Source organism: Harpia harpyja, chromosome 18, assembly GCF_026419915.1.
Source record: "Harpia harpyja isolate bHarHar1 chromosome 18, bHarHar1 primary haplotype, whole genome shotgun sequence".
Classification (NCBI taxonomy): domain Eukaryota; kingdom Metazoa; phylum Chordata; class Aves; order Accipitriformes; family Accipitridae; genus Harpia; species Harpia harpyja.
In genome coordinates this window covers 16518855-16532879 of record NC_068957.1, presented here as the reverse complement: position 1 = coordinate 16532879, position 14025 = coordinate 16518855, and the positions used below count along the sequence as shown (strand labels likewise).

Sequence of the window (14025 nt, the reverse complement as noted above, 5' to 3'; positions counted from 1 at the left end):
ATTTTAAAAGTACATTAACAAAGGACATTATGTAATTGCTGTTAATGAGCATGGTGGCATTGCTTTTGGTGGGTAAAACTTCGTCACTTAATACAATTACTAAATTTCCGTTAGGATAAGATCTGTTCTGCTACCTAGGGTTGTAATTCAACAGTTTATTGGCTTCCTTTATGAGTTTTTTCAAAATGCAGTACCTTGGTTGACTGAAGCAAATTGATAGCTTCAGTTGTATCTTCTGTAGTCTAAGACAGGGTTTTCTTTTGTGCGTGGACTTGATTTTTATTGAAAATGTTTAAATATTTATATAATTCTAGTTTGAAGGTGGAAAATAGTAATGATTCTACTTGTTAATTATTGATTATCGGGTGATATTTGATATATGTTAATGCTGCTCTCAGGTAATGCTATTCTGATACCTGTTACAAAAACTGGGAGGCTATGCTCATGTCCAGAAACGTGTACAAAGTTCACACTGAGAACTGCCTACATCAGGCTGTTCTACATCCTGCTTTTAAGACAAAAGTGCCTTTTTAGGCATCTACTTATCTGTATTGAGAGACGTTCTCTTATTACTTCTTATTTAGAGATTGAGGCAGTTCTTTTAAGAGTATATTTCAATGTCAGATTTAATGGGCTGCTGCTAAAAGGGACAACGCTGCTTTCTTCTGCTCTTTGCACGGTTGCCCAGTGGGTGCTGGGGATGTGCGGCTGCCACCAGGTGAGTGGGATCGCCTCGCCTGTCTGATGGGAGGCAGCGCCAGCTGTGCCGGGTGCTGCTTGCCCTCCGACAGCCCTTTTCTGTTGAATTGTGCAGCTGGTTGGTTTGTTAGGTTCACCACAAGGTGGGCAAGACGAAGTTAGGTCAAACTAAGCGTAATGCGGAACTGCATCCTTCATTAATGTTCCCAGGCTAGAATTTAGCCTCTTGCTCCCTGTGGATTTAGTCAACGGTCTGTTCTTCAGCAGTTCTGTTTTGTTATGGTGTTAATTTTCATTGGCTACTGTGCTAGAGAAAGGACTGTGTTAATGTTGTAGGTCAGGCTAAATCACAGTGTCTTCCGGCTTTGTGATTTCTGAGCATCATTTGAAAAGAACTTGCCTTCTGTAGAAACGACGTGTTTGGTGATGTCTGTCCTCTGACCAGACAAGTGTGTTTTTCATGTTCACTCTAAGCTCGTATGTTTGCCACTGAGGATGAGTGTGCTTGTTCATTTAATGGCATCCTAGGCTGCCCTGCACACTTTATTGTATACTCTCTGACATGTCTTGTGCCATTTCTGAAGAGCTGACTGTAACTGATACAAGTAACCTACGTAAGCCATGTGCATTGTCTATCAACTCTGAAATATCTAGAGCATTCTGATAGAAGATGAAATATAGGCATAAAAATAAGTTAGTTTCACAGGGTGTCTATGTGAGTTGTGTGCACTGGCATATGACCAACATGTGATGTTTTTATTTATTTTATGGAGCTGGAATTAGAAATGCTAATGAATTTTACATGGGTCTTAACGACACCCCTTTTAAATTGTCTTCCTAAATTCATGCTGAAGGTTGTTAAAACAAATATAATGGGTCATATAGGAAATGAATCATTATTCATAAGTACATATATGTACTTGCTTTTGCATATCTGAAAGAAGGACGGCAAACTATAACAGCAGCAACAAGAGCAAACACCACAAACCAAAGAGATCTGAGGAGCTAGCACAGCAGTGAGAAATTCAGCCCCCAGCTCCTGGCGGGGGGTGCGAATTAGTGCTGGTGAGCAGATTTGTCGTTTCTGGGGACGTAGTGAGTAGCTGTAAAGTTTTAAATGGAAGTGTGAATTTCTCATATTTGTGTGTTGGGCATGTAGAATCAACAGTGAGGATGGAAAAGTTGATAGCAGCTCTATTGTTAAAGTTGAAAATTAGCTAACACTTTTCTATTAAAAATTTTATTTTTAACATGGAATTTGAATTATCTGAATTTCTGTGGTAATGACACTTGGTAAATATTGCTCATGCACTTGCTGAATTTTGTAATTTGTTGGAAGAAAATCCATCAGTTGCCAGTTTTAGAACTTGTGTACATCAGCTTGCCCATCCTGCACTATTCATTCTTATAATCTTTAGTTTTCTTCTATGTACAGGGCAAAAAAAAAACAAACCAAAAAACCTGTAGCATTTCTCTTGATTTTCTACTGCAAGCCAGCCACGCAGCTCCAAAGAGGTAGTTTCTTTTGTCCCATCAGCAGTGGTTTTAAAAAAAATGCCCCAAATTTAAAAAAAAGAAAAAATCCAGCTTTCACCTGGCAGTGTGATTGGCTCAGCTTGCTTTCACAAGCTGAGTAATGTGAGCAGATAACATAAGCTGTTCTGTTAAAACCTTACCCCAGAGAAACCTTCAAATGAGGGGCGGAGATATACAGGTAGAAGGGATTTCATTTTTGAAGTCACTCTAATAGCTTTTTATTTAAAACTAGGCAACAAGGTTAAATTTATTAGAAGTAGTACTGACTGTATGTAAATAGTTTGGCCAGTCTAATGTGTTAAACAGCCTCTGGAAGAAGCTGAAACTGATCTTTTCAGGAATTCAGGTCTAGTTTTGTTGGGTACAGCACAAATTTACTGTGTGCTACTAATACTTACTTCTCCAAAAACTTTTACAAACTTGCAGCTAAGTTGACTTGGAGTGACCTGTTTAGGGAAATCATGTAAAATGGAAGGATTTAAAAAAAACAACTTTTTTTTGCAGTTAATAATTGAAAGATCAGGTTTTCTTCCTAATGTTTAAGCAAGCTGGAGTGAGCAGTATAGTTGATACGTACAGATAAACAACCCTAGTAAAGACCACATCAAAGGAACATGGTTTTGACCTAACTGAGCAGGTGTATGGAAAGAAGATGCTTAACTATCTACACAAACTCATCTGTAGCGTATGCTTGCTCAAGAGGAGGCCAACTTCATTTATTTCTTGGAATTAATTTAATCCCAACCTTAGAGTTTTGCGAAGTTGAGGGCTGCCTGTCTTTTGATCCCTTCACACTGGTGTGTAATGTATTTCCCTCATCAGAGAAGCCTGAGCAATGCCCACAGGATGGTAAAACAAGGAGTGAGACTACAGTATCCGTCCTAACTACACTAACCACACTGCACATCACGTAGGACTTTGCAAATAACTGTTTCCAAGTATGATGATGGGAAAGCAGTTCAGATTTATGTGGTACTTTTTGAACATGTTAGTTTTATGATGTAGGATAGATAAAACATACCCTATTTACTCAGCAGATTTCTTTTAATAGAGGAAAACCTGAAGTTTATTTGAAATGAGAGGATGTCCCAAGGTGCAGGAACACTAGGAGTTGAGAACCACCTTATTCTACCAGCTGCTCTAGCATCAGTGGGAGGGAGTAGGCAAGTTAGATGCTGTTAAGCAATTCTGTTTGATGCTGTCTCTCTGTTATGGCACACTTAAAGTATTGCAAAGCACACACTGAATTTATAATTCATGCTAACAAATATTGTGTGCAGTTTCCTTCCACTAAATGTCTAAATCTGTTTTAACAAAATAAAATTTTAGGCAGGCTCCTAAATTAGCATTTTTGTGACCTACTTTCTGAAGTCGGAATTTTATTTGTAATGGTATGGAGCAATTGGAGGGGATAGGATGATTTGCAGAAGTTTCTGTTTTCTGTTATGTATAAACTGACCTGTTATTTCAAATCTGTTACACAGATTTACTGTTTTGTGACCATATCTAAAAATACTAATTTATTTTTGTATGTTAAAAGTATTAATTAAGAAATAGGAATTACTGCTTTGGGCTGTGAATTAATAGTAGATTGCTTTAAAGAAATATCTAATTCATACAGCTACTAATTTTTTATCATTCACTTATGTTTATCAATGTAAAATATATACAACACCAAAAATCAGAAGTGTGGCTTTTTTCAGGGATATTGCATAGTTTATATTTTGCAATGCTTGCTGCTAAATGATGTCAGCAAATTGAAATGTTTCAACTTTTTCACTGTCCCTTCAAGTGGAAGTACGAGTTCACAAACTTGAATATAGTCTGTAGTCTTTCGTTTTGGTTAATGGCTGTAAGATATCATATTGAGACATAAAAAAAATTGAACAAGGAGTTTTTATCAACTATATTCGATCTTAAAAATGGAACTCATTACAATTTTGGCCTCTTCTGTACAAATTAATGTGATTGTCTTGCACATAAATAATTTGAGCTGTTTCTCTCCCTCTTAAAATAAAAGGTGGCTTTAATGAGTCACAGCTTCCGTTTTAGTAAATTGTTCATGGGATAGGCAGGCTCAGGAACAACTGGGTTAAACCAAGAGATTATTTGAAAAATCTAGGGCATGTGCTCTCTCTGTTCACTTGATTAGTTTTCATAATTCATCCTTGTTTCCACAGCAAAGAGCAGGGTAATACATGCAAACAAGAAGCAGTTCTCTTTCTTTTGTGCTCCGTCATATCTGTAATTTTACTGGAGAAAGTCAGTGAAGTGGGGAAAAAGGTCATATTGTGTGTGAATGTTTAGAATGAATCTTGGTTTGTTTTGTGAAAATCCATGGGATCTGAGAGGCAGATGCTATTTTGGGATGTCTGTCTGTGACTCTGCTTCAATTCTTTTCTGTTTGACTACAGGTGCATGAAGAACAGAGGAGATATTTCCGCTTATCAGAGATGATGTGGAGAGACACTTTGTGAGTAACTGATGTGTTTTCTAAAAAGCCCCAAATGCTAATGTGGGAATTAAATCCCCCACCCCAACTTAGAATAACTGTGCCATTTGCCTAACAGTTTCATTTGGTTCTGGAAAGCTGTGAATATAGAGCCCTTCATGGAAACCGTAGACAAAGCTGATTGTTAGAATAAAGAGCCTGAAGACAGAGAATAGAATATGTATGGTTTCATAAATGATTAACCATGATGCCCAACTTTTCTATAGTGATCAGTCTACCAAAGGCTTTTACTGTTGACTGCTGAATGTGTTCTAGGCATCAGTTAAAAACCCCTGACATTGCGTATGTGGGTAACCTTCAGCAGGGTTAACTCAGTACTTAACAGAAGTCCTTCTGTCAAGCTTACAGGCACTACATAGTCTACATGACAGGTTATTAACACTTTATTGTCCTTGTCCAATTTTGATTGGAAGTCTGATATATTTGCTGTAATGAAGATGGGAATAGTAGCAGTTAATAGAAGCTTTCCTGAAAGTTTTCAGTTGTGTCTGCTGGAACACAACAATACTCTGGGAGCGTGCAGCTAAACTATGCTCCCAAAATATTGCAGGAAAGGAAGAACCTCTATGACAGAATATAACTGTATCTAAATAAGTACTTAAGGGATTTACTTTTGTGGAAACAAGGTCATTTTTTATGATCACAATTAGGTGATGGAATGTCTTATTTTTCAGATGGACTCCATAAATATGCTATGTTTCTAGTGCTGTAGTCTCATCAACCAGCTCTTTCCTTTGGGGCAATTAGTCCCAGTGTTTCCTTTTTTTTTTTTTTTTTTTTTTTTCCAAATTTGCAGTAACAGTTGAGAATTAAAGCAGCATGTTATTTTAGGATTTTCCATTATAGTATTCAAGCTTTTTTTTTTTTTTAAGTATAATACGAGAAATGTGATCTTGAGTGCTTTTTTTTTAAACCATAAGCTTTGATACGCTGGAGCTACTGCTTTGTTCTGATGATAATTGTCTAGGAGAATGGTGCCTTTGTGGATAACTTCAGTGCTTTTCTTGGCACTAAAGAGCTCAAGTTAGAATAAATGCTGTTACCTCAGGCACCTCGATTTCTAAATTTTTTTTGCATTTGTAGTATTAATGCTACACCGTGAAAAGTCTGTTCTTTTTTTTAATTGAAAAATATCCTTTTATTGTAATAGTTCAGCCAGGGTCAACTTGCCACAACTAGTAATCGCTTAAAGTACTAGGTAGGAAACAGTTTGGGTTCTTACATGGGATTTGCCTTTTTATCGCTTAAAGTACTAGGTAGGAAACAGTTTGGGTTCTTACATGGGATTCGCCTTTTTTGTTACCTGTATCTAAGGAAAAGGTTTTTAAATGGTTTTTAGGCTTCCGTCATCCTGGAGCCCTTTGCGTATTTTCACAGATATGGTTTTGTGATTTGTAGTTTAGTAACTACTTTAAAAAAATTGTCATTAATGATTAATTCCCTCATTCTGGGGTGAGGTTTGGCATCTGCAAATAGTGGCTGGTAGTCTGTCTTGCTTTCAGTCAAGAGAAAATCTGCTTCAAGATAATATTAGCTTGTAGTCATCTTTCCCTTGGCTTCTCCCAGGCTCTGCTTGCCAGTTCAGGATTTCTTTATTACACCATCCTTGCCAGGTGCTGGATTCTTTATGAAGCAGCAAGAGAAATCCTTGTGCTGATCCAGCTGACTTACCTAGGAGATAGTGTTGATTTGATTTACTCTGTGATCTTGAGATCGCTCTCTTGTGGCCTGTCGTGGTTTAACCCCAGCCAGCAACTAAACACCACGCAGCCGCTCACTCACTCCCCCCCACCCAGTGGGATGGGGGAGAAAATCGGGAAAAGAAGCAAAACCCGTGGGTTGAGATAAGAACGGTTTAATGGAACAGAAAAAGAAGAAACTAATAATGATAATGATAACACTAATAAAATGACAACAGCAATAATGAAAGGATTGGAATGTACAAATGATGCGCAGTGCAATTGCTCACCACCCGCCGACCGACACCCAGCCAGTCCCCGAGCGGCGAATCCCTGCCCCCACTTCCCCGTTCCTAAACTGGATGGGACGTGCCATGGTATGGAATACACCGTTGGCCAGTTTGGGTCAGGTGCCCTGGCTGTGTCCTGTGCCAGCTTCTTGTGCCCCTCCAGCTTTCTCGCTGGCTGGGCATGAGAAGCTGAAAAATCCTTGACATTAGTCTAAACACTACTGAGCAACAACTGAAAACATCAGTGTTATCAACATTCTTCGCATACTGAACTCAAAACATAGCACTGTACCAGCTACTAGGAAGACAGTTAACTCTATCCCAGCTGAAACCAGGACATGGCCAAAGTCCATGAAGACTTTGCCACAGTTGGCTGAGTGGCACCGATAATATGGAATATTATTTAATAATAATATAACTTTTAAGAATAATAATTAACATTTTTAATAAAAATGTTACCTTCTGTGATACCCTTTGTGAGTAACCAGAATAGTGGATTATTAGATTCCTGTCATGGCCCACATTGTTCTCCTTGTTTTCAGATTCTGGTCAGGGCTCAAGCAGAGTTCCTGGATTAGATCTTGGGGGCAGAGCTTCCTTCTGCAGCTCCGTGAACTGCTCTGGTCTGCCCCAAGACAGTCATCTTTTGGCAGTCCCACCTCTGACCCAGTAAGTCAGGTAGGACCTCCTCAGGGGTCTGCTACTTCCTCAGGCTGCTTCCTTCATGGATGACACTGTTCTTAAAAGTGTCCCTGTTTAAATTCTCCAAACTCAACAACAGAGATTTCTGCTGTTAGTAATGAGGTGAGGGGGTATGACCAAAGACTTGGTTTGGTTCGTATTCTTTTGTTTCAGCTTTCTAGGCTGCTTCCTTAGGACAAAGGAGCTTCTTCATGACTAAAAATCTTTAGCCTTTGAAAAAAAAAACAAACCAGTTCTTTAAACTCTTATTTTATCTTTCTAGAAGGTATAAGGGTGAATGGAGGAAGTAGAAGTTGTGTGGCCATCTGATCTGTACAGGCTACAGTGTGTTAGACAAGTGTAGTTGTATTTACTTGCCAGCTGGGTATCACTCTACAGAGCTTGGAAAAACTTGCAGTTGAGAAATAACTTCGTTATTTTTTTAATAAGAAATCTTTGTTATTATCAGCTTAATAAAATTGGAACTTGATTGATCTCCTTTTTTTCTAACAAGAAATATAGTTTAGGTATAAATGTTCCAAGTATCAGTCTACATAATTTAAAATATTTTCATAGTGATGCCACCGTTACTGATAATACATACATTTTTGAGTGTGTTTACAGATGTTGACTATATTTTGGTGTGGTAATTTTTGAAAAAGGGTCTGTGAAAAATAGACAACAGTTATTTTGTGGGGCTAGCATTTAATTTGTACCCATGGTTGCTGTTAAGGACCTTTTAGTTGCATACTATTCAGCTTTTCATGGTCTTCAGCATATGGCTGGGTCAGGTTATGCTCTGATACTTAAGAGAGCGGATAAGGCTTACAGCCAGCGACACCCACCGTGAACAGTGTTTCTGGATTTGCCTACATTAAGACTCCTCTGTGTCAGCATTAGTAGCTGCAATAACAGGTAATATTTATCTGGCTAGTTTCATTAGTTTTTACGGGATTATGCAAGGGTGAATATGGGTAAGATATAATGGGATAGCTTGTGAATGGAATAGAGTTTAGTCCTTATTGCAGGGTGGAGGTGCAGGAACTGGTTTCTTTTCTCAGTTCTATGCGTTCATAACCTTGGCTTTAACCTCTGTGCTGTAATACCTCTTTCTGTGAGCAGTATTTATACAGTTACATAAAGTTTGTGGGTTGTATAATGGAAATTGCTATTTACCTGTTACTATTGTTTTTATCACAGTTATTACTATGCACTCATGATGTGCAGTATTTCTGGTTAAAAGTGAAAAACTGTTTCACCTTTTGAATGTTCAAGCAGCAAGCTTTAAAGGGCTTAAAATATATACTGCAACTTAGTTCATTAAGTTAAAAAGTGGCTTTGCTAATAAAGTGAGAATGTACAATAAAAGCTTTTTCATTTAGTAGTATTGACTCCTACATTCATAAACTTCAAAAATACTAATTCCTAAGTATACTGGATGTTTAACTTAAAATTGTAGAAATAATGTACTTCAAAACACAGAGATGCACACCCATTCCCTATGGTGATTTTTTTCCTGACGGGCTGAATGAGGGTGCCTTGTTCTACTTGACATCTGCCCATGTCTGAGTAAGTCAAATTTGTACAGTAGTAATAGGTACTTGAGTTGTGCCCTCAGTAATCAGTAGATTAGGGGTGTATGTGACAAGTTGGACACCGAAGGGACATGCTGTATCTAAGCTATTCAGTCTGCTCCTGAATGGACTAATATGTTCCGTTGGCCTTCCCTGATCTTAGTAACACATAAAGCTTTATGCTCTTAAAATAACTGACAGTGAGCAGCTGGTTTCTTACCAGGATTTTTTTCACCACTAGTGAGGAGAAAATGGGATCCAAATGTCATGAGTCCTGTTATCTTCCTGGAGATAATACAGGTTTTTCTTATTTGCTGGATTGCTTCTGTGTGGTTTGTTGGTTTTTTTTTTTATGTGCAATGCTTATCTAATCAAACTTTTGTCAATGGAGTCTTATTTCACCAGTGTGGATTTATTAAGTACAGGTGGTAATGAATGAGCTTTAATATGCTGAAGTTGTAGCCATAGGTGACTTACATTGGAGAAAGGCTTTATGAGGGATGGAAAATGCAGGTGAAATGCAAGTCCTTTACAGAGTACTGAAGATACAGTAAAGCTGTAAGGACTCAAATGTTTTAAGAACACTTCTACATCAAATTGATTAGATGTTTTTGGGCCAACTAATAAGCTTCATAATATTTGATTCATCTTGCCATAAATATGTGAGAGTTTACATTTGGTTCATTGTGCAAATCCAGGGATGAAACGGCTGATCAGCTGACTTACAATTCAAAAGAATATTTCATTTAAAACAATGTTTCGATACACACACCTCAGCATTGCAAAAATTCTGCTTTCTGCTACTTTACTTTCAGTGCAGTGCGTTGAGACTGTCCTTGCACAGTGCCCTGACCTGGTGTCACATGCAGCCGCTTGTGGAAGCGGGTGAGTTTCCAGTCCCTGCCCCATTTGTGGGAAAGATGTGATGCTGTGTAGTAAGGTAGTTTTTTTTGTCCTTGGAAATCTTCAGGTAAAAGCTAACTTCGCTGGCAGTAAAATAAAGGCATTGAAGAATGGGAGTGAAGGGGGCAAGGGAGAACCCTTCTGCCACCTGTAACACAGGTTAGGTATGTGGGACTCACCAGCCTGGTTCTTCACAGCTTACTGTCCAAAACCTGAAATACAGCCTGGAACGGTGGATGTGTGTGGCAGGAGGTGCCCCTTCCACTACAGTCTGGAGAAACGTATCTGTGGGGTCTACAGGATGGGAAGTGTTGGTGGGGAAGGGCTGTCTGTCTCTGCTCTCGATGAGGTTGTCAGCTACGAAGTTGTAGCAGGCAGGCTGAGGTGTTAGTTTAGGCACAAGGTAGAGGTCGGAGGCAGTGTCATCTTCAAGGTCATTGGTGTAGAAAGAGAGGCTCATCTGAAATAGATAAACTTTAGAAATAATGTACAAAGAGAGGAGCAACCTCTGATGACTTGTGGCAGACACAAACTAGTGGATTAGAGTTTCAGTAAAAGAGAGCTCCAGCTATGTATTGTTCTACATGTCACTTAATGACTATTAGCAGACAGGTCTGGTTTTAAACTTTAATTACATACATCTTTATATAAAATGCCAGTCTGCGTTTGCTTTGAAATTTAACAATGACTCGGGTATTGTCAGACTTGTCGCTCTTAGCGTTCAAATTGGAAAGCCCATAACTGCCAAAACGTGGATTGACTTGAGATCCAAAATCCGTTAGGGCACAGATGCCAGTGTACTTAGGCAATGAAATAATCCCATTTTAGATCAGGAGCACAGAAGCATGATTGTGTTCCTGCAAATGTTATGCAGAGGTTGAAATTGCTGAATGGTTTTGAGATTATAGGTTTGATTGCGATTGTATAAAGGGTTTTCTTTTCCCATGTTAACAGCTCTAGAGGTTTATTCTGCTGTCTGTATGTCTTATTAAAGGTTGCTGTAGGTATGCAGTGAAACAGTTTGTATTTTGATTTGGTGCAGGCATCCTTCTGGACCGTTTTGGCAAATGTTTTAGGATGATGAGGGCAAGGCAGTAGATCTTTTGGAGCTTTAGACTCCTCACATTGGTAATGTTTCCATTGCTAGCTTGCATCCTGCATGTTAGAGTATATTTTTCACAAGCCAGATGTTTACATTGGTTTAATGTAAGTGTTGTGTGTGCTGTACAAGCTAGTTTTGCAGTAGAATGGTTTACATAAAACAAGAATTACTTGCACTGATTTTAAATATGGTTTTGTATTACGGAGTTCAGCATAGTGGATCCTGTTCTATGAAACAGTCTCACTTCCTTTTTAGTGTATGCGGCTTACCTGAAATTACACTGCTTGTAAATGGCATTTCAGGAAGTCTGAACTGATCTAGCATATGCCTACTACTGAATTTTAATGAACTCCTGTGTACAATATGAAGTGTGTTTGGTTTTTAGTAGTAAAGCTTCCTTAAATTTTTAGACTTGGACAGTTTCACACAACTTTTGTTTTTAATGATGATCTCTTGCTTTTGCTTCAAGGAGCCAAAACTGAATAGTTCTGGAAATGGTATGTTGATTTATTTATTTATTTAAAAAACCCCAAAAAACGTAGTAAGGAACATTGTCTTTTCAATTAAAGAGAAAAATCCATGGGGAATATTTCTTTTAAATGTTTGTCTGATGCCCTCTTTAATGCTTGCTCCTAAGCAACCCTGACTCAACAGATGTTGCATCTGGGTGCTTGCAGCTGGATCAGAATAGCCTCTAGTGGAAAGGCCCGAGTCTCTGCTACTGTGCCAGCAGAGTGCTTGGCAATCAGCTTGCACCTCTTGTCATGTTTAGTTTGGGTGGCTTTTGATCAAAGATAATCAACGTTTTGTACTGGGTTTGCAGGAGGTGAAGTGCTACTTCAACAATTGCTGCTTACTTGCACTTGTATTGCTCACCTGTGCTATGTCAACCCTGAGCTCCTGGCTCTTGCTGCAAAGGCTTGTGGATAGTCTACCTTACTGGAGGCAGTCTTGTGTTTTAAATATAAAAAAAAAAAAAAAAAAGAAGAAATTTATGAACTTTCTTATGAAGCAGATTTCTCATTTTTTACTTCATCCATATGAATGACTGACTCTGTGACAAGTGTAGATTTTTTTTTTTATTCTTTTGAATTTAAAGATACTATGCTTTTGCTTAATTTTATGTGTATGTGAAAATGCTGTGAAAAGTACAGCTCAATATCTAGTTTGCAGAAACTCTCCTTGGTAATATGTTGTTTGAATGCTCACCTGACAAGCAATGCTAGTATACAAAGATAAAACATCTTTCATCCAAAGTGCTTATAACTCAGAGCGCAAAATGAGAGAGCAGGTGCAGTTGGGGATCTATGGAAAATCAAACTGGGTGACTAAGAAGAAAGTTGTAGCATATCAGCACTCTGTCAAGTGCCATGTATCATTGCCTACTTGGTGGTTGTTTTGAAGGAGAAATTATTGCTGCTTTTTTTTAAGGCACCTTTGTGCATAAGGGGTCACATGAAAGACAACACAGAGGTGCTTGTTGGACAGTTTGCCAAAGGTTGATCTAATTAAGGGGAACAAATGTTGCAAAAGCAGCAAAGCTGAGCCCTGAAGGGCATTAGAAAGCAGCTTTTCATGCTTGATGTGGTGAGAGAAACAGGAGTATTGGATGGATGCACTGTAGTAAATTAACGTGTCTGAAGGCATAACACAGGAAGACATTTCAGAAGTTTCAAAGGTTTAAGAAATGTGGAGCTTTTCTGAAACCAGGATAATTTAATTTTGTGAAAGATGGATTTTACCTGACTAGATAACGAGGGAGAAAAGGTTGCATCTTGAAGATGTTGGAGAAATAGTTCTGGAAAAAATTGTTGTATATTTGATGGTAACTCTTTATACAGGCAGCACACACTTGTGAAAGATAGCTTTTTTTGCAGTTTATCCTAATTGACTTGATAACATAAATTGATAAGTCATTTATCAATGTAACTACATTTGTTTAAGGCTCTTGCTAGCCTGAATGTGTAAGTTCTTTAGAGAAACAGCACCCTTTGTGTTTCCTGTATCTTCAATCTCTTGCCAAGTGAAAACATCCTGCAAACAAAACACTCTTTCTTTACTCCCCCCAGCAAACAAATTACCAGTCAGGCAAAATTGCACATCCCTAACAATGTAGTACTGCAGGCAAGATGAAAAGCATAAATGTAGATCTGTCTGAAGACTCGAAGTAGTATGTGGGTAGAAAAGAAGAAATGAAAAGATTATTTTGATACAAATATTGTCACATTCACCCAAGGCTTTACAATATTAAAATGTCTAAAGGCCTAGTTCAACTTTTGAATCTCATTTTCATTCTTGATGCTTTGTTGGCAAAGAGAACAACTAGTAAAGTTCAGTGATTTTTTTTTTTTTTTTTTAATACAGAATATTTTCATTGTCTGGAATGCTTTGTGGTGACAAAAGTGGCGAAATACTGATTTTCATTGGAAAGTAACACATTTTCAAGACAGATTTTTTAATGAAGAAAAAAGGAAAAGATAAGTGCATCCTTGTGAAGGGAGTACCTCCATCTTCTCTACAACTACATTTTAGGTATTGGAAACCTGTGATTAGATCCGTCTAAACTTTTTCTTCTCTAAGTTGAACAAAGATGAGTAATTAAGTAAAAGAACAATTCAGTTTTCTCATTTCATTTACTGTTTGTGCTTCAAATTAGGATCAAGTCTGCTATTATTTCTGTTCAGACTTTTAGCAGTTGAAGAGCAGTGAATGGTCCTTGAATTGAAACGGAATACTATGATGATACTTCCTCCTAGATGTTCTCCTTGTGTTCATAAAGCACACATGAATACATGACAAGTTAATTAGAAATTAGCATCCTAGATTAGATCCTGTCTTTGCAGGCCAAAAGAAGACTAATTGAAGTTTATGGTAGTCAAGGGAGTAGCAGAAATACAGGCAACACAGCTGAGAAGTAGAGAGTAAATTCATGGAGAAAGAATTAGTGTGCAGTAGGTTTTCGGAAGATTGGAATAAAGGCTTTTCATTGAGATTGGCACTTTTTATATTGTCACAATTTTTCCTTTTTTAACATCAGACTTTTCAGTTG

At 38.0% G+C, this 14025-nt stretch overlaps 1 protein-coding gene across 9 annotated transcripts in view; it reads left to right on the top strand.

The window, feature by feature from the left end:
• KLHL13 (kelch like family member 13) overlaps positions 1 to 14025 on the top strand; it is an 87432-nt gene that overhangs the window by 14264 nt on the left and 59143 nt on the right. For 4 of the 9 annotated variants that reach the window (XM_052813405.1, XM_052813404.1, XM_052813398.1 and 1 more), the window contains one exon: positions 4650 to 4708. The exons of 2 other annotated variants lie outside the window; for them this stretch is intronic. In XM_052813405.1, coding sequence (XP_052669365.1) covers positions 4689 to 4708 — 20 coding nt within the window. In that variant the 5' untranslated portion in view covers positions 4650 to 4688. Of the gene's footprint in view, positions 1 to 4499; positions 4519 to 4649; positions 4709 to 8947; positions 8967 to 9786; positions 9857 to 14025 lie in introns of those variants that run through there. 3 more of the 9 variants (XM_052813407.1, XM_052813408.1, XM_052813400.1) reach the window with 3 other exon arrangements.